This window comes from Cololabis saira, chromosome 11 (genome assembly GCF_033807715.1).
Source record: "Cololabis saira isolate AMF1-May2022 chromosome 11, fColSai1.1, whole genome shotgun sequence".
In the NCBI taxonomy this organism is placed as follows: Eukaryota; Metazoa; Chordata; class Actinopteri; order Beloniformes; family Belonidae; genus Cololabis; species Cololabis saira.
In genome coordinates this window covers 21,213,422-21,239,465 of record NC_084597.1, presented here as the reverse complement: position 1 = coordinate 21,239,465, position 26,044 = coordinate 21,213,422, and the positions used below count along the sequence as shown (strand labels likewise).

General features: G+C 42.7%; 2 protein-coding genes across 3 annotated transcripts; one reads left to right on the top strand and one right to left on the bottom strand.

Moving 5' to 3' along the window:
- Nucleotides 1-4,568: 4,568 nt before the first annotated feature.
- On the top strand, nucleotides 4,569-6,461 carry gas1b (growth arrest-specific 1b). The gene has a single exon (XM_061733342.1). It carries the CDS (start codon nucleotides 4,913-4,915, stop codon nucleotides 5,681-5,683), a length of 771 nt encoding a protein of 256 aa, XP_061589326.1. The 5' UTR covers nucleotides 4,569-4,912; the 3' UTR covers nucleotides 5,684-6,461.
- A 5,295-nt stretch (nucleotides 6,462-11,756) lies between these two features.
- c9 (complement component 9) lies at nucleotides 11,757-25,773 on the bottom strand. Of its 2 annotated transcripts, XM_061733971.1 has the most exons (11): nucleotides 25,698-25,773; nucleotides 25,501-25,591; nucleotides 25,159-25,309; nucleotides 24,941-25,082; nucleotides 22,394-22,532; nucleotides 22,088-22,309; nucleotides 21,713-21,953; nucleotides 21,456-21,587; nucleotides 20,577-20,752; nucleotides 13,291-13,525; nucleotides 11,757-13,212 (listed from the first exon to the last, which is right to left on the bottom strand). In XM_061733971.1, exons 1-11 carry the CDS (start codon nucleotides 25,769-25,771, stop codon nucleotides 13,055-13,057), a joined length of 1,761 nt encoding a protein of 586 aa, XP_061589955.1. In that variant the 5' UTR covers nucleotides 25,772-25,773; the 3' UTR covers nucleotides 11,757-13,054. The 2 variants fall into 2 exon arrangements, with proteins under 2 accessions (XP_061589955.1, XP_061589956.1); XM_061733972.1 differs by lacking the exons at nucleotides 25,501-25,591; nucleotides 25,698-25,773 and adding an exon at nucleotides 25,442-25,481 and having other exon boundaries at nucleotides 11,759-13,212; nucleotides 25,159-25,350.
- Nucleotides 25,774-26,044: the final 271 nt, after the last annotated feature.

The following is a 26,044-nucleotide window of genomic DNA, read 5'->3' as shown; positions in this document are numbered from 1 at the left end:
TTTTAAACACTTCCTGTACACATACGGACTTCAAATGACCTCTGTTTGTCTGTAAGGACCCCGTCCACACTGTCACCTAAAGGGGACCTATTATGGCATCTAATGTCTATTTTAAACAGGCCTTGAATGTCTTAAAAACAAGCTTTTGATTTCTTTTGCTAAAAAAAATTAGAAATTCAGCCTCTGAGCCATGTCTGCAGCTTCCCATTCTCTAACCTCCTTCTCTATGCTGGATTCTGAGTGGGCAGGGTGGCTATGGGAATGAGGCACTGTGTTGATTGGCTGCCTGAATGACGCGATACACCGCTACGAAGAAATGGCGGAAGAGTTATTTACACCGTGTCATAACTGCATGTGATGCGAGCGAGCGTCACTGACAAAATTAATTCCATTGCTTTATTTTCTATTGGGCTGTCCTAACAGTCCGCAGCGACGCAGCGCTGCGCAGCGCGACGTGATGCGGCGCGCCATGATGCGGCGCGCCATTTTGAGCTGAACATGTCGGACGCCCTGCTTCTATTCTCTTCCTGCCGCTCGCGTTGAAAGCCGGTTGAAAGCGCTGTAGGAAACAGTCAGGAACGGCTGAGGAACGTCTGATCCAGTTAGTTGAAATGAGAAGTTATCTCTATGATACCTCCTCATTTCATTACAAAAACCTCAATAAAGTGGCAGCTGGCTGGAGGGAGATGGACAGAGAGCGTCCGATGTCACGCAGTGTTACGCGATAGTCGGACGCTCGCATGCAGTTACACGTTTTTATAGTTGTGGGCGTGGTTTGCATTTTGGTTACGTAACGAAAATGCGCCGAATCTGAATGGCTCGTAGAAGTCACATGACACTGGATGGCTCATCCGGGCGGCTGTACAGACACTGCAGAATTTGGTTGCTTTCCTTCTTCTCTGAGTTGGCAGGCTGAGGGGAGACCACTTTATATATGTTAAAGCAAGAAAAAACATGTTTTTCATAAACGGTCCCCTTTAAGTGGAATGACTTTGAGTCTTGCCAGAGACTTGAAATACCCCTTTCTTTTGCTGTAGCTTCAAAACAAACGCACATTCAGTTCTCACTCAAAACTGCTTGCATTAACATTATTTGACTCTCTAAGTAAAGTCTACATGTATATTGCTGGACTGTTCTTTTAATCACTTTAACGTAAATCATTTAAATCTAGAATAGTAAGACGGTGTGTCTCGCAGATACATACGGGCCAACAAAGACCTGACCCTGTTTTCTTGTTTTCACAATTTTGAAAGAATGAAACTGACATCTGAGAAGTTTTCACCGGCCAAAGAAACATGAAAAAATGCAGAGAGAAGCCATTGGCGGTTATTTATTATTGCCTGCCCTTCCTGCTTCCCATCTCCCCCTTCCTGCCTCTCTCTGAGCTTGGACGCTCTTCAATTCAAAGAGCAGCGGGCTGCTCTGGCAGTGCGGCTTGTGTGTAATGACTTCTGACAGCAGTGGAGACAAACTGAGGAGCATGTCTGTCTGCATGAGTATTTGCAAATCTGCTCTGGGGAACCACATTCCAATTCTGGAAACGCTATTACGTGCGAGTCGCCATGGGCAACCGCATGTATCTGGGGGCAGCGTATTTGTTTGAAATAGATAGAAGAGAGCACGGGTGTCATGTTTAAAGCGGAGCAGACTGGGAGTGGGTGTGATTTAGTTGTGGCCGAAGCCAACATCAGAGCTGCTGGCTCTGACTCTCAGTTGTTCTTATCTGGCCGCCTTCCATTGGACTTTGGTTCTGCTATGTATTATAAACTCCCTCTAAAGAGTCAAACAAAACTGTGGCCAGGGTGTGTTGTGTCAGTTGTTGAAAAGAAAACTTTGAGAGGGTTTTTGGCAAACTGTAGGCTCCCTAATTTTGCACACAAGGCAACAATATGCAGGATTGCTGCATTTCAGCAATAACATGGCACTGTTTCTGTTCTCATAAGTTCTGATTTTGGTCTCAGCGGTCTGGGGGGATGACGTCTGGCTCTTTTGTCGAGACTCTGGAGCAGATCACCACTCGGGCTGTTTCTGAACTCCACTTTGAAGTTGCTTTTAACTGAGTCTGCAGTCAGACTGTTGGACTGGAATGCCAACTGGATAAGATGGAGGTGGGGGGGTTAAGGTTGTTTTACTAAGAAACTCCTCCTGTACTTGTTTTGAGTCTTCTCTAATCTCACTAATTGGAATTAAGGGTCCAAGAGCTGCCAGATCTTTGTGGTAACAGCTTAGTGATGTGACAGGTTCAGAAGAACAGAATTATAAGTACTACCTGATTTTGTTCTGCTTGTTCTGGTCCACTTGAGGCCACAAAAGCGCCAATAATCTTCATTTGTGCCCTGTCAAGCGTCATGCTTGTTTACATGTGCCTGCAGTCGTTATACTCCTTCAGATTTCTTTCTCATCAGTATTATTAGAAAACAGGAAATACCCTTTAGCAAATGTTAAAATACTGGACTGTACACTGCCATTTGCTTACGTTTGTACAGAATCAGCAGTAAAGACAACGTAAAATTAGCTTTTCTCCTTTTTTCTAACGCAAAAGCCTCTGGTACTTTTCCAGGACTATAACTCCATATACCTGGAATCCATGCGCGGGAATATATTAGGAACGTATTCCTGCGTATCGAGTCTGATATAAGCGGTTTTCACATAGAAGGCGCACAGCGGCAGCCGCTGCCGGCTTTCCCATTCATTGTGTATGTGCTGTCGCCGCGCAAGGGTGCAGGGCTTTGCGCCAGGCTCGGCGGCGCGCAACAGGGTGCACGCCGCTGAGTTTGCGCGGCGGCATAGGGCGCAAGTGGGCGCACGGCACCGGGTTGCCGCCGGGTTGCCGCCGGGTTGCAGCAAGGGCGCAAGACGGCGCAAAGCGGCTTTTAGCTAGAACGCGGTTTGCGCCGCGCACACCGCCGGGATGGGCCCAGACTCGGTGCAGAGACGGCGCAAGGTGGGCGCAGAGCAGGGAGCAGAGCAGGGCGCGCCTGCGCGCATCGCGTACATAGGCCTATTTGTTGCAAGTTGCTTGGCGACCGAAAAAAAAGTTTTTCCGGACGTACAGTGGCTACAGCTCGGTTTGCAAAATGCATCTGTCCCTACTTCAAAGAAAAGCCCTGGCTTTAGTTCTTCTTCTGAGGAGGAGGAGACGAGCAGCAGCAGCAAGAAGGGTCCATGAAATACTCATAGACAGGATTTGGGAGAATACAGGCTCGTTTGGGAGCTATAGCTCCATGAAGGCCAGGTCTACTTCAGGCTGAATCATATTTGATTAAAAAACCTTTCTGAACTATGTTGTTGTTAGTAGCTATACTCTTCAGACCTTTTGTGTGTTTTAGCAGGAAACAAAAGATGGGAGCTGTGCATTTACATCCAGAAGAAAAAAAGAAGCAAATAAGTAAAACCAAACAATGAGTTATATAAAAGGCATACTATAAGATGTGTTTTATTTTTGGGACTGACGTGACCTTTTTGTAATATGATGGTCAGGAGTGGTGTGATCGCATCGTTTACCTTTAACTGATGGAGCAGCCATTGAAATGCTATTTAACTGATTTAATTAATCAATGCAAATAATACAAATGAATAAATAAAAAAAAATGTCTCAGCTCCATCAGTGCTGTCCACCATTGTACTGGGAGAAGCTTGTGGGGAGCCACCCAAGACTTTTACATGTAATTTTACCAAAATACTGATAAGATGCAAACAAATAAAATCAGAAACTAACAAATAACAGGAAATGTTTCTTTACCTTTCGTGTCAGGCATGAAGAACATGAAGCATGCTTCTTTTTCTACGTGCATCTGAACATGTGATTGCACTTTAAAGATAGAGGGGGGGGGGGGGGGGGGGAGAGAGAGAGAGAGAGAGAGAGAGAGAGAGAGAGAGACCTTCACAAACATGTTCTATCAGTCCGCAGTGAGGATGGCGCATGGGCCACGTGAGAACAGACTGATTAAATGGATCTGAAATCTTTGTCAAACCCTCTCTCCTCAGTGGTGAAATAAAAAGCCCTTCGGCATCAGAATGTTGATGGAACGTTGTGTTTCTGTGAAAGGAATCAATTTATGGAACAATCTGAACAAAGAAAACAAAGAATCCAAATCAAACATTACATTCAAAAGAACAATTAAAGCCTGTATGTTAAGGAAATATAACGAAAATGTTGAGTTTGATTGACATACCCGTAGGCGGTGGTAATTTTATTTAATGTTATTTTAATATTATTTTAGTTGTTTTTATTCACTTAGTTGTTTTTTTTTATTTTTTATTTTTATTTTTATTATTATTAATTTATGTTATTTGTGAAAGGGGCAGATCAGATAAGATTCTTCTTCTTTCTGCTCCCTTTTCATTCATAAGTTAGGAACATTTGTATTTGTGTTTGTATTAAATTGTTTTGTTTTTTGAATGAAATAAAGAATAAAATGAAAATAAAAAAAAAATGTGTCTGCATCACTTCGTTTCTACGTCACAGTCCGCGTGTGAAGGCAAAGACAGTTGAGTGGACCAATCAGACGAGGAGGGACTGATCAGCCCTCTGAGCGCAGCGCGCACCTCCCAGCCAGTGCTGTCGGGCTGGATGTGGGAGAGCAGACGGACTGCATGAGTGACTCTGCCAATAAGGTTCTCCTGAGAAGTTCGGAAGGAAGAATACGTGTTTCGAGCCTTCTTGCTGAAGTCCACCTCCGCTTTCTTTTGATTCACCTCCAACTGACTGGAGCTTTGTTTCCACTGTGAAACTTTTTTAAGATCTCATCATGATTTTCTCCTTGTGGCCATCCTCGGTGCGCAGTTGCGCACGGCATTGTGGCTCTTCGTCGACTTTAAATTTGTGACGTGATGGGAAACCACCGAGGAGGGACTCTGTCGTGATGGAACGAGTTTATAAAGGCAAATATTCTCTTCATTCTTGGATGAAATGACAAGTCGTGCCATATTGATGGAGCGGGCGGTGTTTTTGATATGCTGTGTGTTGATTCTGATCATCGGTATCTGTCTTGGATCTCCGAACCACAACCATCGGCTGGTGTGTTGGAAAGCCATCCTCAAGTGCCACGGTGAGTCGGAGTGTCGTTACGCATATGATCAGTACCTCTATGCCTGCGCATCTGTCATCAGCGGGTCGCGGAAGAAGTGTCCCAGTCACTGCATATCGTCTCTGATTCAGCTCAACCTGACCCGGACCGGCCCGGCTCTGGAGGACTGCGACTGCGCCCTGGACCCGGTCTGCAGGGCCACCAAACAAGCCATCGAGCCGTGCCTGCCGCGCACCAGCACCATGGGCTGCACCGAGGCTCGGCTGCAGTGCGAGATGGACCAGGCTTGCAGCTCGGCCATGAAGGACTATCTGTTTCACTGTAGGAAACTTTTTGGTGGGCAAAGGTGCTCGGATAGTTGCCGCAGGATGATCGCCAACATGCGCTCCATCCCCAAAGCGCAGCAGCTCGACTCGTGCGTGTGTGATGGCACGGAAAGAAACATTTGCGAGTATATCAAACTGAGCATGAAAACTCTGTGCTCTGACTCCAGAGACAGGTTCGCTGGAAGCGGATTTTCAGACGCCGAGGAGGAGTCAGAGGACGATTACATCGACCAGGAGGATTATCAATCTGTGGAAGGTTCCAGCGGCTCTCCGACTTGTCAGACACTATTGAACATCCTGATTCTGGTCTTTGTCAAATTTATCTGAGGATCTTGTTTGAAAGAAATCAATTTTCTTAAATGACTCAAAGAAGCAAACACGTTTAAGCTGTGGATGAGAGCTGTTATACTTAACTTCAGTGTTGAAATGAGCTGTTTAAGTGTATTTTATTATATAAAATCATGTCTTGAAAATATTTTTATATGATTTTATGAGTAAAAAAGGTGAGCTCCAACATTATGTCCATAGAGGAAGATCATGTAAGTGCCTAAAGCCCTTTCACATGATGTGAAAGCCCCCATACCCCTTTCATGTAAAACCAAAGTTGATGTAAACCACTTGAATGTGTTGGAACCCCAAGGCAGATCTCGCATCTGTAAATAAAAGCTCTTACATGGAAACGCAGTTGTCCTCGTAAACCATGGGTGTTAGCATGAGGTTCAAAGTGTTCTTTCCTGAAATCCTGAAAAATGGTCAAACAGAGCAGCAAGACAGCTTAACTCCTCCTTTTTGGGCCGTTTGCAGCACAAATAGAGCCAAGAAACATTAATTAATTTGTTTTTCCCCACTGTTTGTTGTCCATAAAGACATGTCCTGCTTAAGGGGGGAAAAATAGTGAATGATTGCAGATATTATGTTTCTCAAATGACCAAAAACACATGTATGTTAAATGATATGATGTTTAAAATGATTATTTGTTTCATTTTAGTTCACGGATCTTCATCAGTTCCTTCTTGTCTTACTTTGTCTTCTGTGAAGATTTTACTACATTTTGATATTCGTGAGCACAGTTCTGCAGCATTCTTGGAAATTTGTCTGTTTAGTAAACCCTTAAAATTCAAATCTGAACCACTTTCTGTTTTTTTATTGACCAGCAGCTGCATTTATTCCAATACATTTTGCACATAGTAGAGTAGTTGATTAAGTCAAAGACATTTAAACATTATGGAGTCAAACTTCAGGACCTCTATTCAGTGTGTACAACTGTGATTGTCTTGTCGAAGTTGTATGACCCCTGTGTTTTTTCAAACACTCCAGAGGAGGATAAACAGAAATATTTTTGAAAAAGCTGCAGCGTCCTCTCCCTCACTAGTGACAGTGGGTCCCGGGATCATTGATGGCAGCCATGCTGCTCTTCAAGAAGAGGAGATTAGCCCTCCAGCCCATTGATTGGAGGAAAAGTCGAGTGGCACCTCTGTTATGCAGATGCAAAATACAAAACGGTGCAGCAGTACAATGTGGGGGCACTTCATTCACGCTGTGCTTCTGTCACTTGTCTCATGAGTGGGGGAGCAAAAGGAGACAGCTGTTCCAGAGGAGCGATGTGAGATTTCCTGGTAAAAGTCCTGCTAGCAGTCGCTGCACAATTCACTCCTTATTTTGGTTAACAATTCATCATAGATGTCATATTATTGTACAATATGACCTAGCTCTAAGAAGACTTAAAACCTCTCATTTACCTCATTTAACAATCCACTAATAAATCCTGCATCGGATTTTCCTGGTCCTTCGATACGAGAAGCAGAAAGAACATAAACCTCCATCTCTTTAAGAGCAGCTCTGGGGTTCAACCACTGATAACTAATGCTTTTTTTTATTGTTAAGGATAATGAAGTGATGAGAGTCATACCCGGGGCTCTAGGCAATACATTGCCTCGAAATGTTTGCAATTAACTTTTGAGACCAGAGGAAAATAAGAATATAGTGTCCCCCCGCCCCCCTGTTCTGAAATAGAGACTAGTCAGCTGGGGCTTATGATGCAGAGAACCAGAAGCTCATTAAACTGGCTTCATAATAACTCACTTCCAACCGCTCCCCTGGAGACTTGACTCTAATAATTTGTCCCCCAAGTTACACTAAGGAGACAAAAACAGATGTATTGAGTATGAAACTATGTTTCAGGATGAATCAATTATTTGAAATTAATTTTGAATCACACACTGATCACCAGTAGGGGAATTAAATAATACCATTCCTTCTAAGGTCCTGGAGGAAGTATTAGAAAACCGATCAGGCTTGACATTGACTTAAACCAGGTGGTTACATCCTCAACCTTTGCAGTCTGTATGTGGAAGTAGTTGGGGCAGACACTGAGCCCCATGTTGGCTCACTTGCGATTTTCCTTGGAAGAACCCTGAGAGATTGGTGCAAAAAGGTTACAACAGGGAAAATGAAAATGTTGGAAGCGAAAACTTCTCCACAGGCGCTAAAGATGGAAATGATCAGTTTGGAAGTAAGCAATGTAACACTGGCCTCTGAGCTCGGGGCCTGAGTGCGTCTCACGTGGTTCAACCCCGCCCTGGTGTGCACCAAAACGACCGTACTGAGACCCGTCTAAAGAGGTGGTCTCGCCACAGCCATTAGTCAACTCTGATGGAATCTGTTTTTGGCGTGAAGGCTCCTTGACCTCAGTTCGACCCACCGACGGGGTGAACTCAACATGTCTGAGCTAAACAGACGGCTGGATGGCACATTGTGAAAGACTGCATAAAGAAGTGCGGCGAGAGAAAATAAAACTATGAGTCGGGCTTCACTCACAAACATTAGAGTTTGCCCAGAGTGGAAAAAAGAAACAATATATTAAAAAATGTATCTAACGTTGGAAACGTTATTGAGTGGTACGTGACGGCTCAGCTGGTGTCTGGTTGGCATCACCAACATCGGAGGAGGGGGCTGACGTGGTGCTGGGTGCCAGATCCATGCTACCCTGAAGAGCAATGGGATTTGTGGCATGTTTGGGGTAATAAACACAGGAAAGGGACTTGTGCTCTGTAGTTTCCCTGTCTAATGGCGTAAAGAGGCAGTTTCCTCTCCATCCGGTGGTACAAATTAGAGTCCAGAGGAACCATCGCAGAGGAACATAACTAAAACGGTTGGCTTGGTTAGCTTGGACTGTAGCCATAAAACATGTCTTATTCAAATAGCAGAGTGGTAATATGACGATTGTTCATAACATATTCAAGAGTTTAACAATTATGAATATCTTTTACCACAAAGGTTTGTCAGCCAGTAAAAGACGAGCAACAAAAAACCTCTTAAATAGCCTAATCGTTGCTTCGCTTTGCCACGAAAGTTGGAAAATGGACCCGGCATTGACGTCACACCTGAGTCGACAGCATTCCAGTTGGAAATTTGGGAAAACAAAACAATGATACTTGAAACAAAGTCACGTTTTATAATGTTATCTCGCCATGGCCAGGAATGAAATGCAAGCATTACTACCTAAATTCTGCATATCCGATTGAATGGGAACAGCCTGAAACAGAACTGCTATGAGCAGTAACACGAGCTGAGCGCTTGATTTGTTGATGTCAGTAGCAGACGTGTTGGAGTTGAAGTCGGAGTAAAAAAGTTTTATTTCTGGGTTTCCAACTTGGAAAATCATCCTCATAGTCTGGCTCGCATCTGGGAACTCGGAAAATAATTTGTCCAGTTATTCAAATCACCTACGACAGAATCAAGCATGTAAGTAGGAGCCAAAACGAAATCAATCAAAGAAAAAAAAAAAACAATGGTGAAGTTGAGGGCCTCTTGAAGCCCTATAAAAAATAACACTTATATAGGCTGTATATATATTCATATATATATATATAGCCAGGTCTGGTCTGAATCTGAATCTTTATCTTTATTTCGGCTTGTACACACTTTTTACAAAATAAGATGAAAAGGTAATAAAAAAAAAACATTTCCTTTGCCGAAAAGGTGTAGGCTGAAGCCGTAGCTTCAGTCCCTTTAAATCCCAGGAGGACTCTTCGAGTCCTACTTAACTTACTAAACTTTAACTATATATCTATAGTGTTGATTAAAGAAGAAAATAAACAAACTTAGCAAATGCAAAGTGAGGTGAATAAACCCCGGCGACCCACAATAATTCGAGGCTCAGGGGGGGTGGTCGTGGGGAAGGCAGGCTTTGCAAAAGTGGGAAAGTTGGAGGAGGGGTTGATTTATGATTGAAGGTTGATGGGGGGGAGGGCCTGCGCTGGCTGGGATTTTAAGCCTCACTGAATGATGATGCAAAGAGGAGATCTTTCGTCAGCCAATCCCCTGGCTTTCTCTGGATGTGCTGGACAGGGATTGTCCTTTGGTTCCCTCCCCCTATTCCCCCCTGCCGCCTCACTGAGGGGCAACTTTTTAAGAAGTGAGGGAAGGAACACAAAACGGGGCTGACAAGGGGCATAACTTCATTTCCACGGTGCAGCAACAGCTGTGCGCAGTAATCTGCCGTAGCAGCCCTCTGAAACTTCAATGCCTGTGGTAACCCGGAGAAGCAGGGAGGGGGGAGCGACTCCAACTGTGTCCAGGCACTTAAGTGTATAAAGGGGTTATACTCTCACACTCTTCCAGGGGCTTTTGTTGGCCATTGTTCACTGAAAGCAAACCAAATGGTTTGCAACCTGAACGCAAACTTTGAATTCACTCCGTGTTTTAGATTCATGCGTTTACTAAGAAGATGTGCAGCGAGTGAAGAAGCACATTCTACTTAATGCGGCCCAAAATCGACAATCATAACATTTGCCTGGCAGGATTTTACAGTTGGGTTAACCCCTGACTCCCAGAATCTGCAGACACCTCCCAACATGTTTCCTCCCTTATATACAAGCCGCAGGGAATTTATTCCCTATAAAACATTTCAAATAGAACAAGACATGTCCATCGCAGAGACAGAAGTAAAAACAACCTGTTGAGATCCTTAAACATTCTTCTAACTTTGTCCCACGCTGAGTAGCCTACGTGATAAATGTAAATATTAGTTAAAAAGACCAAATGGGAAGTCTATCATGGGAGAGGGGTTCATTATTTTAGCACAAACTGTTCTGTCAGAGCCTGAAGAATGAACAAAACTGTTGGGCTAAGATAATGGCTTGAGGCTGGGTTGCTGTCCGGAGTGAATGGGGGTCTCCCTGGAGCTCAATAAGCTCCCAAACTTTTACTTCATTATGCTGACATTTTAAAGGCCAGGGGCCACCAGCCCCCCGGTGGTTATTTCTCAAGTATGCGTTCAACCCCTCCACCCCCACACCCCTTAAGGACACATGAATGCAAAGAGATATATGTAAAAAAAAGAAAAAATATATAAAAAAAAATATAATATATATATATATATATATATATATATATATATATATATATATATATATATATATATATATATATATATATATATATATATATATATATATATTCTTTTTTTCTTTTTTTTATACTGCTGGAAGGCCATGCAGACGTAAATAATGCCCTCAGGCGTTTTTGTGGTATCTGTACTTTCAAGTCTTCAATAAAAATCCTTAAAGGCTTTTTAAAAAAATATTTTTTTCCTGTTTTAATGAGATGCAGCACTGAGAGGAGGGTTACAAAAACATGGAATCATGAATATTGTATTAGTTGAAGCAGGTTGCACACTGTTTGCCTGACATAGCCTTATATCATGCTTGTTTTCTTTCCTCTGAACGACAGAGTTTTAAACCACAGCCAAACATGGAGACCAAAGATCAAAGGCACATTTACCACTCACCCTTTCTATCCGATGTGGTCTGCAGGCATTAAAGGGATAATCCCCTTGAAAAACACTTCAGGTGAGAAAATAGCTTGAAAACGTGTCATAAAAGAAAAAGACGTTTACCATTTCATAAAGTTCAGGTGTTAACAGTGACTTTTGCAACAAATCTGTTCAAATATCCCATAAAAATGACACATAGGAGGTGGACCACAGAACCAAAGCTCAGCTGCCTTCAGTCAACACATTTCAGTTGGCTGAGCTCTGGATTTTGACCTGGTCATTCCAACACCTCGATTCTCTTTGTAGATGTAGATTTGCTGGTTGACAAGGCATTAGATGCTAGACAGAACACCTCTGGAATATTTGTCTTCAAGGCTGAAGAACTTCCCAAAAGTATCACTGCTCCACCACCAAACTTGACCTTCGGAATTAAGTGTTGATGTAGAAACCAGCCTGGTTTCATCTGTGAATAAAGGTTTATCCCAGAAGTCTTGTGGTCCGTTCAGAATCCAGTTTCTGCATCCGTCTTCTTTATAGGGAGAAGACGGGAATCCTTTAAATAAACTATTTGTTTAGTCTTCTTCTAACTGCACTGTGGTGGACTTTAACATTTAACATGTGGTTGGGTTTGAGATACAGCTGTTTCTTTATTCTTTTTTGTATTTCTCTCAGCATTACACAGTCTGAAGTTCGGATAAATCTGCATCGACTCCTGGGAGATCGGCTACTGTGATCGTGTGCGTGGGTGATTACGACTTAAAAATAATCTTTGTCACTGGAGAATGTTGAACCGCAAAATTGTTTAAATGTTTTACAACCCTCTCTAATTTTAATGTGCAGCAACAACTGCTACTCTTAGAAAATTGCTTATGTCTTTCCTTCCCAGAGTTGTGTTAACTCCACCAGAATGCTCCAGAATCAAAACCTGTTGTTCCAGACATCTAAAGACGTGCTGATGGTCGATTCATCCAGAGGCCAATGGTCCGCAGCGCCTGTGTCAACTTTATTTTCTCCTGTTAAAGTAGTAAGAGGGCACTTATCATTGCCATATGATTTATTTCAATTTTTCGGAAGGGGCATTTAAGTACATACAAAAACCCTTGGATCAGATGACTTTGACGCATAGCACGCACGCACGCACGCACGCACGCACGCACGCACGCACGCACGCACGCACGCACGCACGCACACACACACACACACACACACACACACACACACTATCCTTTTATGGCTTAGCAGACATGTAGGAAAGTGTTTTTAGAAACTGTTAATGACAACTAAAATGAAGAGTTGCCATTAAATGTTGTGTTTACGTATGGCATTTAAATCTCCACCGCCTGCCTCGCGATGATTTCTTCTGCGTTCCGCTGCTCTCCATCCAGGTGGCCTCGCATTCATCTGGTTCCCATTTTTCCCAGCAGAGCCAGTTGGAATGTGTCCATGCTTTTGAAGATGAGTTATTAGCCCATTAATGGATACTGGAGCCTAGACGATTTAAGGCATTTAAAGCAAAAGAAAAACAGTGCCGCAGTGTAGTCTGAAAGTCTGACTTGTTTTGGATCTAGATGTAAGTTTGATTAAATACCACTGTAAGCAGTTAAAGTTGCTTAACTGCTAACAGTTAACAGTTTTTGGTGCTATTTTAAGGAAACTGAGAACCAAATGAAAAATAATCTGAGCTGCACGGTTTATACTGCAGAACTGAACTGGACACATACATCTGTGTTTTAAAATTAAAACAAGGATGCTGGAAGACTTTGGTAGACTTTGGTAGACTTTGGTAATGTGTATTTTACGATTTTCTTACCAACCCAATGTAGGGCATATTTACAACAGATTTAAAGTTAAATTTGAGAATCCATCCAACAATAATTGTAATTTAGAGATTAAGAGAAAGGGCGTTCTTGTCATCGGGGGGTTCAACAGTATTCTTCACTGGTGGTATCTCCTCTGCACGACGCCCCTGGCAGGCCGTTGGTGCTGCAGCTACGTGTCCTGGAGCGTTTCCCTCCACCGCAGCTGGACCAGGCTGACCAGCAGGACCAGTTACCCTCATGATGTAATTCAGGTCTTGGAGCTGCAAAAACATTCGTCAGGTCAACACACACATCAGGTGGCATGATCATGTGTGCATCTTGATTTTGATTTGTCTGACCTGGGTTTTTGGCTTTATCCCCCTTGAAGTTCTGGCAGGCGAGCCCCTCAAATTCATTAGAGCACAAGCACACACAGTTTCCATCCAGAAGAGCAACAGTAGCTCCGTTGTGGCAGGGCTTACACTTGCACACGTTATATTCAGCCACATAGTCCTCTGTGGCCTGCTTCAGGTTAGATATCCGGGAATTTGCATTGGGCATATCCAGAGGAATTAACATGTAGATGGGCTCTGGCTACAAGGAAAGAGGTAGAAGACTTGTATTATTTCATGTACCAGAAGAGGCTGATTAGGCTCCTGTTAAAATATGGGTCAATGAGGGTCAAAGGAACAAAAAAATAATTTAGAGCATGCACAGATGCAGATACAGATGCAGGAAATTACCCAGTTTTTTATGAGCACAAATTCAAAGGAAAACCTGAATGTGTAAAACATTTAATGGCAGTCACACTTATTGTTGACTGACTGAATTAAAGAGTAACTCTTAATAATAAGATCATAAAATTTGTTCAGGTGCGTAATCACAATCATGGTGATGATGTCTTTAACTATTGACAGGAATTTAACAGTGTACTTCTTTATTACAGTTTATTATTAATTGATTGTAATGTTTTATTGTGTGTAACAGGTCTCTTTAGAAAATGGGGCCCTGTGTCTCAATGATAATAACATTTTAGTATAAATAACAAACTCATTATTATTCGATAGTGCTGGGCCAGTAGCATAGACTAAAACCAATACCAGTGCAGCATCACCCAGCGGCGGCTTTGCGTATACACAATTAATTTGCAGGACCAGTAGGGGTGAGTATCTGCAGCCGGCCAGCACGCAGCTCCCGAAGCTTCGGCTTGCAAACATGCACAAAAGAGAAAAAAGGGGGGCCAGCCCAAGAAACTACAGGAGCGATGGACAAAAATGATAGCTTTGAGATACTTATAATAAATAAAAATGGAAATGGAGAAGAGAGGAGGGGAAGAGGAGAGGTGAAGAAGGGTGAGAGGCACCGCCCAGTGGATCATGTCGTTGCCCCCCTGCAGCATAGGCCTATAGCAGCATATCTACCACGAAGCTATATTTGAAACTAACTATTATAGTCTTGTTCTATAGCTGCAACTATGACTACTGACTCTAACACACTAGATCTTACACTACCTAGAGATTTACCAACACCAGCTAGAGGTTTACTAAACACTAACTATAGGCTTTACTAAACAGAAAGGTTTTAAGTTTAGTTTTAAAGGTGGAGGTGGTGTCAGCCTCCTTAACCCAGATTGGAAATTGGTTCCATAGTAATGGTGCCTGATAACAGAACGCCCGTCCTCCAAATCTACATTTGGATACTCTAGGAACTACGAGTAAACCTGCACTCCGAGAGCGGAGAGCTCTGCCAGGAACATAAGGCACTATCAGGTCTTGCAAATAATGCGGAGCTAAGCCGTTTTGGGCTTTATACACTAATAATACATTTTTTAATTGGATTCTGAATTTTACGGGTAGCCAAAGGAGTGACGCTAACACTGGAGAGACGTGGTCTCTCCTGCTGATTCCTGTCAGCACTCATGCTGCTGTATTTTGGATCAGCTGGAGCCTATTCAGCAAATTACTTGGACATCCTGCTAATAACACATTACAGTAATCTATTCTAGAAGATACAAACGCATGAACTAGATTTTCCTAATCTTTGCAATATTACAGAGATGGAGAAATGCTATTTTACAAACCTGATTAACATATGGTTTAAACGACAAATCCTGATCGAAAACAACACCAAGGTTTCTCACAGTTGCACTAGAAGCCATCGCAACACCATCTAATCCCTTCCTAAGATGCTCTGGACCAAGAATGATAACCTCTGTTTTATCTGAATTTAGAAGCAAGAAATTTCTGGACATCCAGTTCTTGATGTCCCTAAGACATGCCTGAAGTTTAAAGCTAGGGTCTAAGATTTTACATATTGTACATTTTTATCAAAATCATTTATAAGGTTGTTATGGCCCAATAGTGTTACCTATGAAATATGATTAGCAAAAAGAACCAAAAGAAAATATTTCTTCTATCTGCTGTAATCCTGCAAAGAAGTCAACCAATAGGCGCTATTCGGCCCGAACGGCGCCTATTGGTCAATCTGCTTGAATGTCAGTGATTGGACAGTCCTCACCCTACTCCCCGCCTCCCAAAGTACGGCAACACAAAGGACATATTCCTGCTGGCTCCCGTACCAGAGGGGGTGTGTTGGAGGCGGGAACTTCATGTGAGGCAGAGCACAGGGGGGAGGGAGTTTGTGTGGGGAGTAGGTGTCTTTTTTTTTAGATTTTTAGATTTTTTTTAGATTTTTAGAAGATCGTAGACCCTAGCTTTAACTAACAATTCTGTTTCATCCGGCTTCATTGACAAATAGAGCTGCGTATCATCAGCATAACAATGAAAGTGTATGCCGTGATTCTGGATTATACTTCCCAATGGCTGCATGTATAAACTGAACAAGATTGGCCCTAGCACTGAACCCTGCGGAACACCATAACAGACCCTTGACTGTCCTCAAGAAACCTCATGTACATGAACAAACTGGAACCTGTCAGATAGATATGATTTAAACCAACGTAGAGCTGTCCCTTTAATCCCAACAACATGCTCTAACCTGTGCAGTAAAATGCCATGATCTACAGTGTCAAAAGCAGCACTGAGGTCCATTAGAACCAGTATGGACACTAATCCATTATCTGAGGCCATAAGAAGGTCATTCATAACTCGAACCAGTGCTGTCTCTGTGCTATGATGCATTCTGAACCCTGACTGAAAGACTTCAAACAGATCATTTCTATACAAATAGTCACATAACTGGCTTGAAACTGCCTTTTCCAGAATTTTATATACAAATGGAAGGTTGGAAATATGTTTATAATTAGCTAAGGTATCTGGGTCAAGAGAAGGTTTTTTAAGTAAAGGTTTAGGTGCAACTTTGAAAACCTGTGGTACATATCCTAAGTTTAGGGATAGGTTGATTTGGTCCAGTATTGTCGCACCAATAAGAGAAAAAACATTTTTGAATAATCGAGTCGGGATGAGGTCTAACATACATGTGGTTGACTTAGCTCTATTGACGAGTGAGGTCAGCTCAGGGAGGTCTATAGGGTCGAAACAGTCTAGAGTCAAGTCAGAGCCTAGGGAAGTCGCTAAAGCTGAAGAAACGCCCACAACCGGCTGATAGATTTCTTCTCTAATTCTCGTGATTTTACTGTTAAAGAAGCTCATAAAGTCTTAAAGGTATAGTCAGTAATGTTGGAGAGCTAGCAAGATTTGAAAGTGGCACCTCCTCTAAGCCCCACCCCCTCCTCCCCCTCCCGTCAGCGCTCCGTCCAAATCCACGGCCCCACAAACTTTGGGGTACACGCAGTTCCGCGAGTCGAGTTTTCCAGGACATTTTGGACAGCACATTTTCAATAAAACTACCCCATGTCTCATTCGCCTGTAAGCGAGGCCGGTTTTAGGGGGGGATCAGGGGTGGGCTGTGCCCACCCAAACGTGCGTCCTGCCCACCCAATCAAAGTTATGGGGATCCTTTATTTTTTTATAATTTTATTTTTTTTATAAATATAAAAAAATATCACAGAATATCAGTACCGTTTCTGATTGGGTGGGCACTGCGCATCATTTTTAGACACAACAATGAACGCATACCGCAAAAGTTGTGTCTCGGCGGAGGGACTCGACGTCCCAGCAAAATGAGCACAACAGAAAAGTGTTCAGAACAGCACACAGAGCACACACTGAAGGCTGATTTATGGTTCCGCGTTACACCAACGGAGAATGGTGCGTGTCGCCGCGTACCCTACGCCGTAGGCTACGCCATACCCTACGGTGTAGCCGTGGCTCAAGAGCCTGCACAGCACCGCAGCGCACCGCCACCCGCACCGGCACTCCGCCCTCGCTGGGATGGAGACGCCTCCATCCCCACGGACCCCCATACTGGGGAGGTGGTATTTTTGCTGCGTTTTCTCGTTTTCTTCAGCAAACGTGACTCGAGTGTGTGAAGTTTTCCAGCAAGATTTTCGAGGTGACGAGTGCGCGCATGGGACAGAGGGGGGCGCGGGCAACCTATTTTGCTAGGCACCTGGTTAGAGTCGCCAATTACATCATGTAATCCTACAGTTTTAGAGTCGCCAATTACATAATGCAATCCTACAGTTTTAGAGTCGCCAATTACATAATGAAATCCTACAGTTTTATTGGCAGGCGTTGGTCCTCGAGAAGCAGCAGAGAAGCGTGTAAGACTGCAGCTCTGCATCCTGGCCTGGACCCTGCATTGTCAGAGGGAGTGTCTAATAAAACTGGCCTAATTACTAGAGACAAGAGCTGCACCATCCCGGGTGGGATGAATGCCGTCTCTTCTAATCAGACCGGGTTTTCCCCAGAACGTCTTCCAATTGTCAATGAAGACCACGTCGTTTTCTGAACACCACCGCGACAGCCAGTGACAGAGCGAGAGCATGCGGCTAAACATGTCATCGCTGGTCAGATTGAGGAGGGGACCAGAGAAACCTACGGACTCCGACATACTTTTGGCGTAGTTACACACCGAGACAATATTCATTTTAGTGACTTCCGACTGGCGAAGACGGGAGTCATTAGCTTCGACATTTATGATAACTTGATATGATAACTCTTTGCCAGCAGCTTCAAATTTGCTTCAATGTCGACCGCTCTGGCCCCTGGGATGCACCTAACTATGGTCGCTGGAGTCGGCCTCACATGCCTGACTATGGAGTCGTGGTGATGTTCCGTGTGCCTTTTAGGACCTTCCTCCGAACCGTCACCCTGCCTGGCCGGCTGCTTGGGAGCTGCAGGGGAGTGGGTACCAGCAGCTGCTACAGGCCGGTCCGCCACTAACTTAGCCTGGCTAGCTAACAAGTCTACCGGACTATGGTCTAGTTGGCGGAACCGGACCTCTAACTGACTGAGCCACGCCTCCAACCCTGCAAATAAACTACACTTCAAGCACTTACCGTCTTCGCTAAAGGAGGCAGAGGAATAGCTAAACATTTCACACATTGAGCAGCAAAGAGTTGAAACGGTGGGAGAAGGGGAGGCCATGCTAAGAGGCTAACAGAGGCTAACAGACAGAAAATGTATCGGTGATTGGTGACAATGAAAGTTGCAGAAGAGAAAAATGTGCGAGTGTTGAAATAAAGACAGAAATTTACCAGATATAGTACTATTTTACCAGAAAACAATCTAAGTTTAGACAAAAAAGTCGGGAGAGATCAGAGTCTGCAAACACCGTGGAAAGGCAACAGACCGCAACACCAGGGAGTGACGCGATGCGTGACGCAATACGTTACCCAATCAGCAAGCAAGCAGCAGCAGATTACTGTTACTGGAGATGTCTGACAACTCGCTAAATATAGTGTCAAAGTCGCTAAATCAGAAACAGCGCTGCAGTGCCTACAGGATTTTTTAAAGGATTTATTGTGCAGCCCTATATTGAAGTTTGTAAAAACAAAATGTTAGTCCATATAGTATGGAGGATTTTTTGTGCCAAAATTAAATAAATAAATACATCATTAATTAATTAAATTGGGAATGAAATATATCATTAATTAATTAAATGTGTCATTAATTAATTAGAATTAGAATGAAATATGTAATTTATTAATTAAAATACAATTAATTTTAAGTAAAAATATAAATGTAAACTGTCAGTTTCACTCGTCAAACTCAGTGGGCGGAGCTAACGCAAATCTAGTGGAATCCACTGCTTTGGTCTGAAAGTGGAGGTAGGAGAGGAGCCTTTCTAAACATGACAGCTGTGAGTTGCGTGTTGTAGAGAGTTGCGTGATGCAGCAGCAGGTATCTGCTGTGACGGAGCCGCTGGAGCCGGAGGAGTTCTGCTCAGAGCTTCTTCAATTAAACTTGCTGCTTCTCTCAGGAGCTCTGGGCAGGATTTTGACATTTTGTAGGCTATGTACAATCTCTGATGTCACGTCAAAAACTATTATTTGTAGTTTAAGTGTTGCAAATTCACATTACAAATCATGTTTTAATAGCAGAAAAAAAGACCGCATTTCCACGTACGGTGCGGGTCGCGTACCCTACGCCGTAGTTCTGCGTTGGAGTAACACGGAACCATAAATCAGCCTTCAGTCGCGCTGTGAGCCTTAACCTGCAGCCCGTCAGCTCATCAGGAGGACAGGTTAAAGAGCGGGGCTGCCAGTTGTTCATTGCTGGTTCGTTTTGTTAACTCTGAGCTTTGTTGGTTGGTTTGTTAGTTTGCCTGTGGTTTTGTTCTGAACACTTTTGTCTGTTTCTCATTTTGCTGGGATGCCGGGTCCCTCCGCCGAGACACAACTTTTGCGGTATGCGTTCATATTTATGTCTAAAAATGATGCGCAGTGCCGACCCAATCAGAAATGGTACAGATATTTTGGGATTTTTTTATATATGGTATATAAAAAAAATACATGACTTCACACAGTACACGCGCTGGGTGACGCCTCCGCTCCGACGTCGTTGCTACGGCAACCCGTCAGATCAGTCAATGATGTGGCCCAGTCTGAACAGAGCCAGATCCGATTTGGACAATTGCTAAAAACAGTGTGGACAGTCAGCCCTGAAAATCGGATATGAGAAGGAATCAGATATGAATCAGATTTGCCTGCAGTCTGAACGCGGCCCTAGTTTATCGGAATGTGTCCCGAAGCCCTGCAACAATCCATTATGTGGATTCGATTTGCCTTGACTTGAGTTGACTTGGGGAACCAATGAGGTGTTTGGAATCCGCCCACTGAGTTTGACGAGTGAAACTGACAGTTTTAAATTTACATTTCATGATTCAGTAACACGAAATCATTAATTAAATGTGTCATTAATTAATTAAATGCAGTTTTACATTTCATGATTCACACGCAACACGAAATCATTAATTAAATGTGTCATTAATTAATTAAATGCTGAAATAATAAATATATATTTTTACTTAAAATTAATTGTATTTTAATTAATTAATGACATATTTCATTCTAATTTTAATTAATTAATGACACATTTAATTAATTAATGATGTATTTATTTATTTAATTTTGGCACAAAAAATCCTCCATAATATAGAGACTTCCATGCATTTTTTAAACACTTTTTTAAAAACAACTATACTGGTTTTGTCCCCAAATTGTACTAAACTACACCCTTAAAACCTAACTAAACACAGATTGCCAGTAAAGTTTCTCTTGTGTCATTATTATCACTATGACCTGAACAAAGCCTCTACAACCTCAACGTTTCATTCCTACCACACTGTTCAGCAGGGCAGGGGCATCGGCGATCGTCCGGGCCCAGTTCTGGTACGTCTCTATGTTCATCACTCCTTCTTTTTTCAAGTTGGCATTCATGCGAGCAGCACTTTCTGTAGTTCCTCCCTTCACCGATGTCATCACCTTATCCACCAAGGCCTGTCCATGACTTGTATCTGTGTAGCGAAAAAGGGAGAACGTTTTAGCAATGTAGCTTTCTTCGTACATTATCATAGTACTTTCTGTGCTCAAGGCTCAAAGAAAGAAAAGATTCTTAAGGCAGCAACAAGTCTCAAAAGATTATGGCCAGATGCAACAAAAAGGCTGGAAAAGTAAATAGGTCTAAAAAGAAAATATGGAGGAATAACTTACAACTAATTTGATAAACAGAACCAGTTTAGTGATATAAAAACTAAAGCTTCATAGAGAGGTGGAGTCTCTCAGAAGTGCAGATAGGCAGAGGTTCACCAGTCTATGAAGAACTTGTGAATGATATTCCTCTGCATTAAACTGCTCATCCCTAATGTACAGTACACACTTTCATTGAAAGATTACATGAATAAGGATAATTCTCTCTGCACAAGGGACAGAGCTAAAAATCAATACTGGATTCCGAAGAACCTTTTAGAATGTTTTAGAGCAACACATGATCCCGTCCAGCTCACATCTTTGTCAGTGAAGGCCTTGCATCTTTCAGCAAGACAATACTAATACTAATACTGCTTAGTATCGAAGTAGAGGAGTTTACCATGGAAGACAGTCACCAGGATGTCTCACCGAGCGTTTATGCTTGAAACATATTTTCATATCGTCTCCATGAGCAAGAACAATGATGGAAAATGAGAGAAATAAGTTAAAAAAAACACAGGGAAAGAGGACCTGTTGTTGGTGAACTTGAATCTTTACACACTTTTGGTTTGTGGTGTCCTTTTATACCACCTCCGCCTAAGATACTGAAGTCTGCCGTGATGCCATTTGTGAAACATTCTTGAACGCTTCGCTGTGTCATATCTGCAAGAAGCATGACATAGCCAGGGTGTGAGCCTATCAACATTCAAGTTTGTCGACACACAATCCCATAGAGGGAAAACATGGTAAAACAGCTTGGGCTACGTCTCTCGTTGGGGCATACATACTTCTCCATTTGATGGTGTCCTGGTTTAGAGCATAGACCAGTTCATATTCGCCACCAGACTTCCCATTTTTCGTGTAGTGGGTTCCATAATCTTCCAAGAATGCAAAATAAACACCCTTCTCATACTGCAAAGGCAAATATCTGACATGATCCAGGAAATCATCTGCTACTTGGAGCTCACGGGAGCGCATCCTGTACGTGCTCATCTGTACTCTGCCCTTTAACCTCATGAAGCTCATATTCTGAGGGAGCAGTGGAGAATCATGGGTAAATACATCTACAGATGCATAAATACATATTTTATCATTCTTAACTCTGCTTTCATAGAATGGTTAATCTTTCTTGGAAATAAACAGAACTTTTCACTGATTCGTACCTTAATGGCGGTGTACTCTGACACATCTTTAATCATGGTTTTCTTTGAAAATTCCCCCTCATAACCAGCACTTAGAGATGCATTGGACATGGATAGTTCAGTTGGGGTCAGTTTAAAAGAAAATCCAGTACTTGCACTAATAGTCAAGTCATTCATTATTTCTTTCAGAATGCTGTTCGTGTCCTCGTAGATTTCTCTTGAGATAGTTTCCTCAACCAGAGTCTGGAACAAAAGACCGCATTCACAAGAAAGTTTTAGTTTTACAGTAGTTGCTGAAATTTGTTTGCTTTTGTCATCGTCGCTGACCTCATAGTTGAGCACGCCAACATTCCAGGGAAGCCTGTCATATTTCCCACTGTTGGGATTCCGGACACGATCGCATCTCCCGTTGAAGTAATCATTGTTGAAGGGGTTCATACGAGGATCTGCACCCAAAATATTGATCCTGACGTATGAAGAAAGAGGTTACCTCAACACACAGCTCACAGAATGAGAGTTTGAAAGAGTTCTTAAAAATGTCTTTGGCTTTTATTACTTGAGTTGTTCTCCTCGTATCTTAGTTGACTTTCCCTTTACTTTTACACCCCAGTCTCTTCCCAATCCCAACTAAAACCCAACAGTGAACTTTTTACATAATTTACATAATCAATCATCTCGCATTGATTAGGAAGTAGCTAGGTCAGGGGGGACTGAGCTGACTGTCTTCCAGGTTTCTCCTTCAGACAATGTTGAACCCCAAAATGAGGCGAACTCTGGGTTTTCTGTTTCAGATAGAGAGGTGACTTAAACCCAAGAAAGAAGGTTTACTCAAGCTTGGATTCAGAATGTGAGGTAATTAATATGCTGAGATGGTTACCATGGTAATTTACTCTGAATGTAACCTGGTTGAGAGCAGGGATTATTCTGTAAAATCTCAGAGTTCCTGTCTGTCGCCTCACTTTCATGAAGCTTAAATGGCTTTAAATTAACTGGGAAAGTGGTCTTAGCTTATCCTATAACATACATTTTGGAATTGTCTGAATAACAATGTTTAAACCCTTAATTCAAAGTTGCTTTGAAAATTATCTGAGTAAATCTTGGACCGGGTCGTGAAGGTAACTTCACCTCTATACCTGTAGAGGGACCCTGTGAGCTAAAGATGGCAAAAACTTTCCTTTGTGTCAGTTGAATAAAACGCGATTATTTAAAGGGATTGTGACATGAAAAACAAATTTTTCTTGATTTTTTGTGTTTTGTTGGGTGTCTTGACATCAATTACACCCAAAAAACAACGAACTTTTAACATTCAGTGTATTGTGTGCTTTCTGGGATTTTCTGCATAACTATGCAAAAACGGCGCATGTGGTTTGGTGGCGGGCCGTTACGTAACGGCCCGCTAAATCACCGCCCCCTCCACCCAGCTCCCTGCCTCCGCTCCTCTCCAGCGCACCATAAAGGCTGATTTATGGTTCCGCGTTACACCGACGCAGAGCCTACGGCGTAGGGTTACGCGGCGACGCGCAACGTACGCTGAACCCACGGCGTAGGCTCTGCGTCGATTTAACGCGGAACCATAAATGAGGCTTAACAAGGAGCTGTTTAGAGCCTCTTTTGTTCAAATCACCGGAGGAAAACTGCTAAGAAGACCCGCGGCCACTGACTGGACTTAAGATAAGGGGACAGTGCTGCTTGCATGCCTTTATTTTTATGATTGTTTGCTGTGGTTCGCCCTCCTGCTTTTCCGTGCATGCTTCGCCTGTCGCTCTCCGACGCCGCTGTGAGCGTATGGCTGGGCTGGAGGAGGAGGAGGTTTGGAGGAGGAGCGGCGCAATGATTGACAGGAAAGGGGGGAAAGGAAGCGTTTTTCACGGCGCAAAAAAACACTGTAATAAAAAGCCAGGAATAGAGTACTAGAGTGAAGTTTTTCTTGTTACACTCTTTTAGACACATTTGAGGGATGTTGGCCAAGACTTTTAATAGTGTTAAAAGCATGTTAAAAATGATGTCACAATACCTTTAAGCTTTATGTTGGAAGGCAGTTTTCAAAACCACATAGTATAATACTGGTAGGTACAGTTTTGACCAATACGGAAGAGTATTAGTGCCACTTAAAAATAATAAAAAGAATTCTGAGAAAAAAGTCAGAATTCTGACTTTAATCTCAGAATTCTGAGAAAAAAGTCAGAATTCTAGGCCACTAAAAAAAAAATAATAATAATTCTGAGAAAAAAGTCAGAATTCTGAGAAAAAAGTCAGAATTCTGACTTTAATCTCAGAATTCTGACTTTAATCTCAGAATTCTGACTTTTTTTTTTTTTTTTACTTTTTTCTTCTGACTTTTTTCTCAGAATTCTGACTTTTTTCTCAGAATTCTGAGATTAAAGTCAGAATTCTGACTTTTTTCTCAGAATTCTGAGATTAAAGTCAGAATTCTGACTTTTTTCTCAGAATTCTGACTTTTTTCTCAGAATTCTGAGATTAAAGTCAGAATTCTGACTTTTTTCTCAGAATTCTGAGTTTAAAGTCAGAATTCTGAGTTTAAAGTCAGAATTCTGACTTTTTTCTCAGAATTCTTTTTTTTTTTTTAAGTGGCCCTAATACTCTTCCGTAGACCAAAATGCAGTATGCAATATGCGAAAAATACCTGATGCTGTGCTACTAATTCAGAACGGATTTCACCGTCCACCTTGCAATCATTTCAGTTTTGATGCAGCATAGTTCCTTTCATCGAGCCATACTAGCCACAGTACTAGCATGCAGTACATGCTGTATTGTATGGGGTTTTAAAAGTAGCCTAAATCTTCTTTTTAATCTTAATTTTACTGAATACTGAATCTTTGATTACAACAGAACTAGTCTTTTAGTAACTCTTACCCGTATCCCGCCGTCCTCCCCTGCTCATTATTGTCAATTAGTGTTGAACCACAGGGTTTACGCAGGGGGTCGCAGTCCTCATCTGATCCGTCCTCACAGTCGTAGTCTCCGTTGCACATCAATCTCTTTTTGACGCATTTTCCTGTACACAGATGTAGGTTTAACCCACTGGGGCCCAAAGTGCAGTGTGTAAGAGAGCTCAGAAGCGGATACACTACCTGATTCGCATTGGAAATCCGAGGAGGAGCAGGGGAGGGCAGTTGGCAGCAAACAACGTTCAGTTGAGATGCAAAACTCCCTATCACCCACTGACCCCTTACAGGTCTCTCCCCCAAACTGGCCGAAAACCTCCACACTCCGAGAACGCCTCTGAGGATGGTGAATGATACAGCAGTTAGTTAGTCGTGACCCTACGGAGGCACAGGGGTCGCTGCGGTCACACTGATAAAAGCCGTTTCAGCTTGATTTCATTCAGGCTGTCTATTTATCACAGTCACAAACCTGGCAAGCCTGGAGCGAGCAACATGATATCTGCACACAGATGAAGTTAACAAACGTACTCTGGTTTTTGTGCAGGGATCACAGGGACCCCATTCTGACCAGCGGCTCCACATACAGTCCACAGCTGGCGGGTCGGGAAGCGCCACTGCCCTGAAATGCAAACATTTTATGAAATAAAATCTTGCCTACGTCCTTAAATCCACAGCAAGCTGAAGAAATCTGACGATGGCTGTATAACTAGAAGAGATACACATACATTCCTTCTCCAAGAAATACCAGAGTTAGACACAGGCCGCTGAGTGCCAGCGGGAGAGCGACCGCAGTCCGCATGATGAGTCTGAATAAAGACAAATTATGTTGCAAGTCTGACCCTATCCAGTCATTTAAGTTAGTGTTTGGTCAATGATTATCCAATGGCTAAAAGACAGAATCAATTATTTTGATTTCTTGTGTAGCAATGTTGATACAGCGCTTGGAAACTCCCAAATCCGAAACTGTGCTGTTTATTTGATCTGGAACAAACGGTTCTTGTAAATGTCAGGCTCCTGGAAGATCTTGGATTGAACTGCCCCGCTTCATTTGTTTAACGTGGGTGAATTTCTA

What these genes read in the sequence shown, in the direction of transcription:
- c9 (XM_061733971.1), bottom strand. Translation starts at nt 25,771, where the DNA reads ATGCGGACTGCGGTCGCTCTCCCGCTGGCACTCAGCGGCCTGTGTCTA. An exon ending in ATCCCTGCACAAAAACCAGA is followed by an intron (nt 25,310 to 25,500) that starts GTACGTTTGTTA and finishes CACCATCCTCAG; the next exon opens with AGGCGTTCTCGGAGTGTGGA. An exon ending in GGACACCATCAAATGGAGAA is followed by an intron (nt 21,588 to 21,712) that starts GTATGTATGCCC and finishes TGCTTCTTGCAG; the next exon opens with ATATGACACAGCGAAGCGTT.
- gas1b (XM_061733342.1), top strand. Translation starts at nt 4,913, where the DNA reads ATGACAAGTCGTGCCATATTGATGGAGCGGGCGGTGTTTTTGATATGC.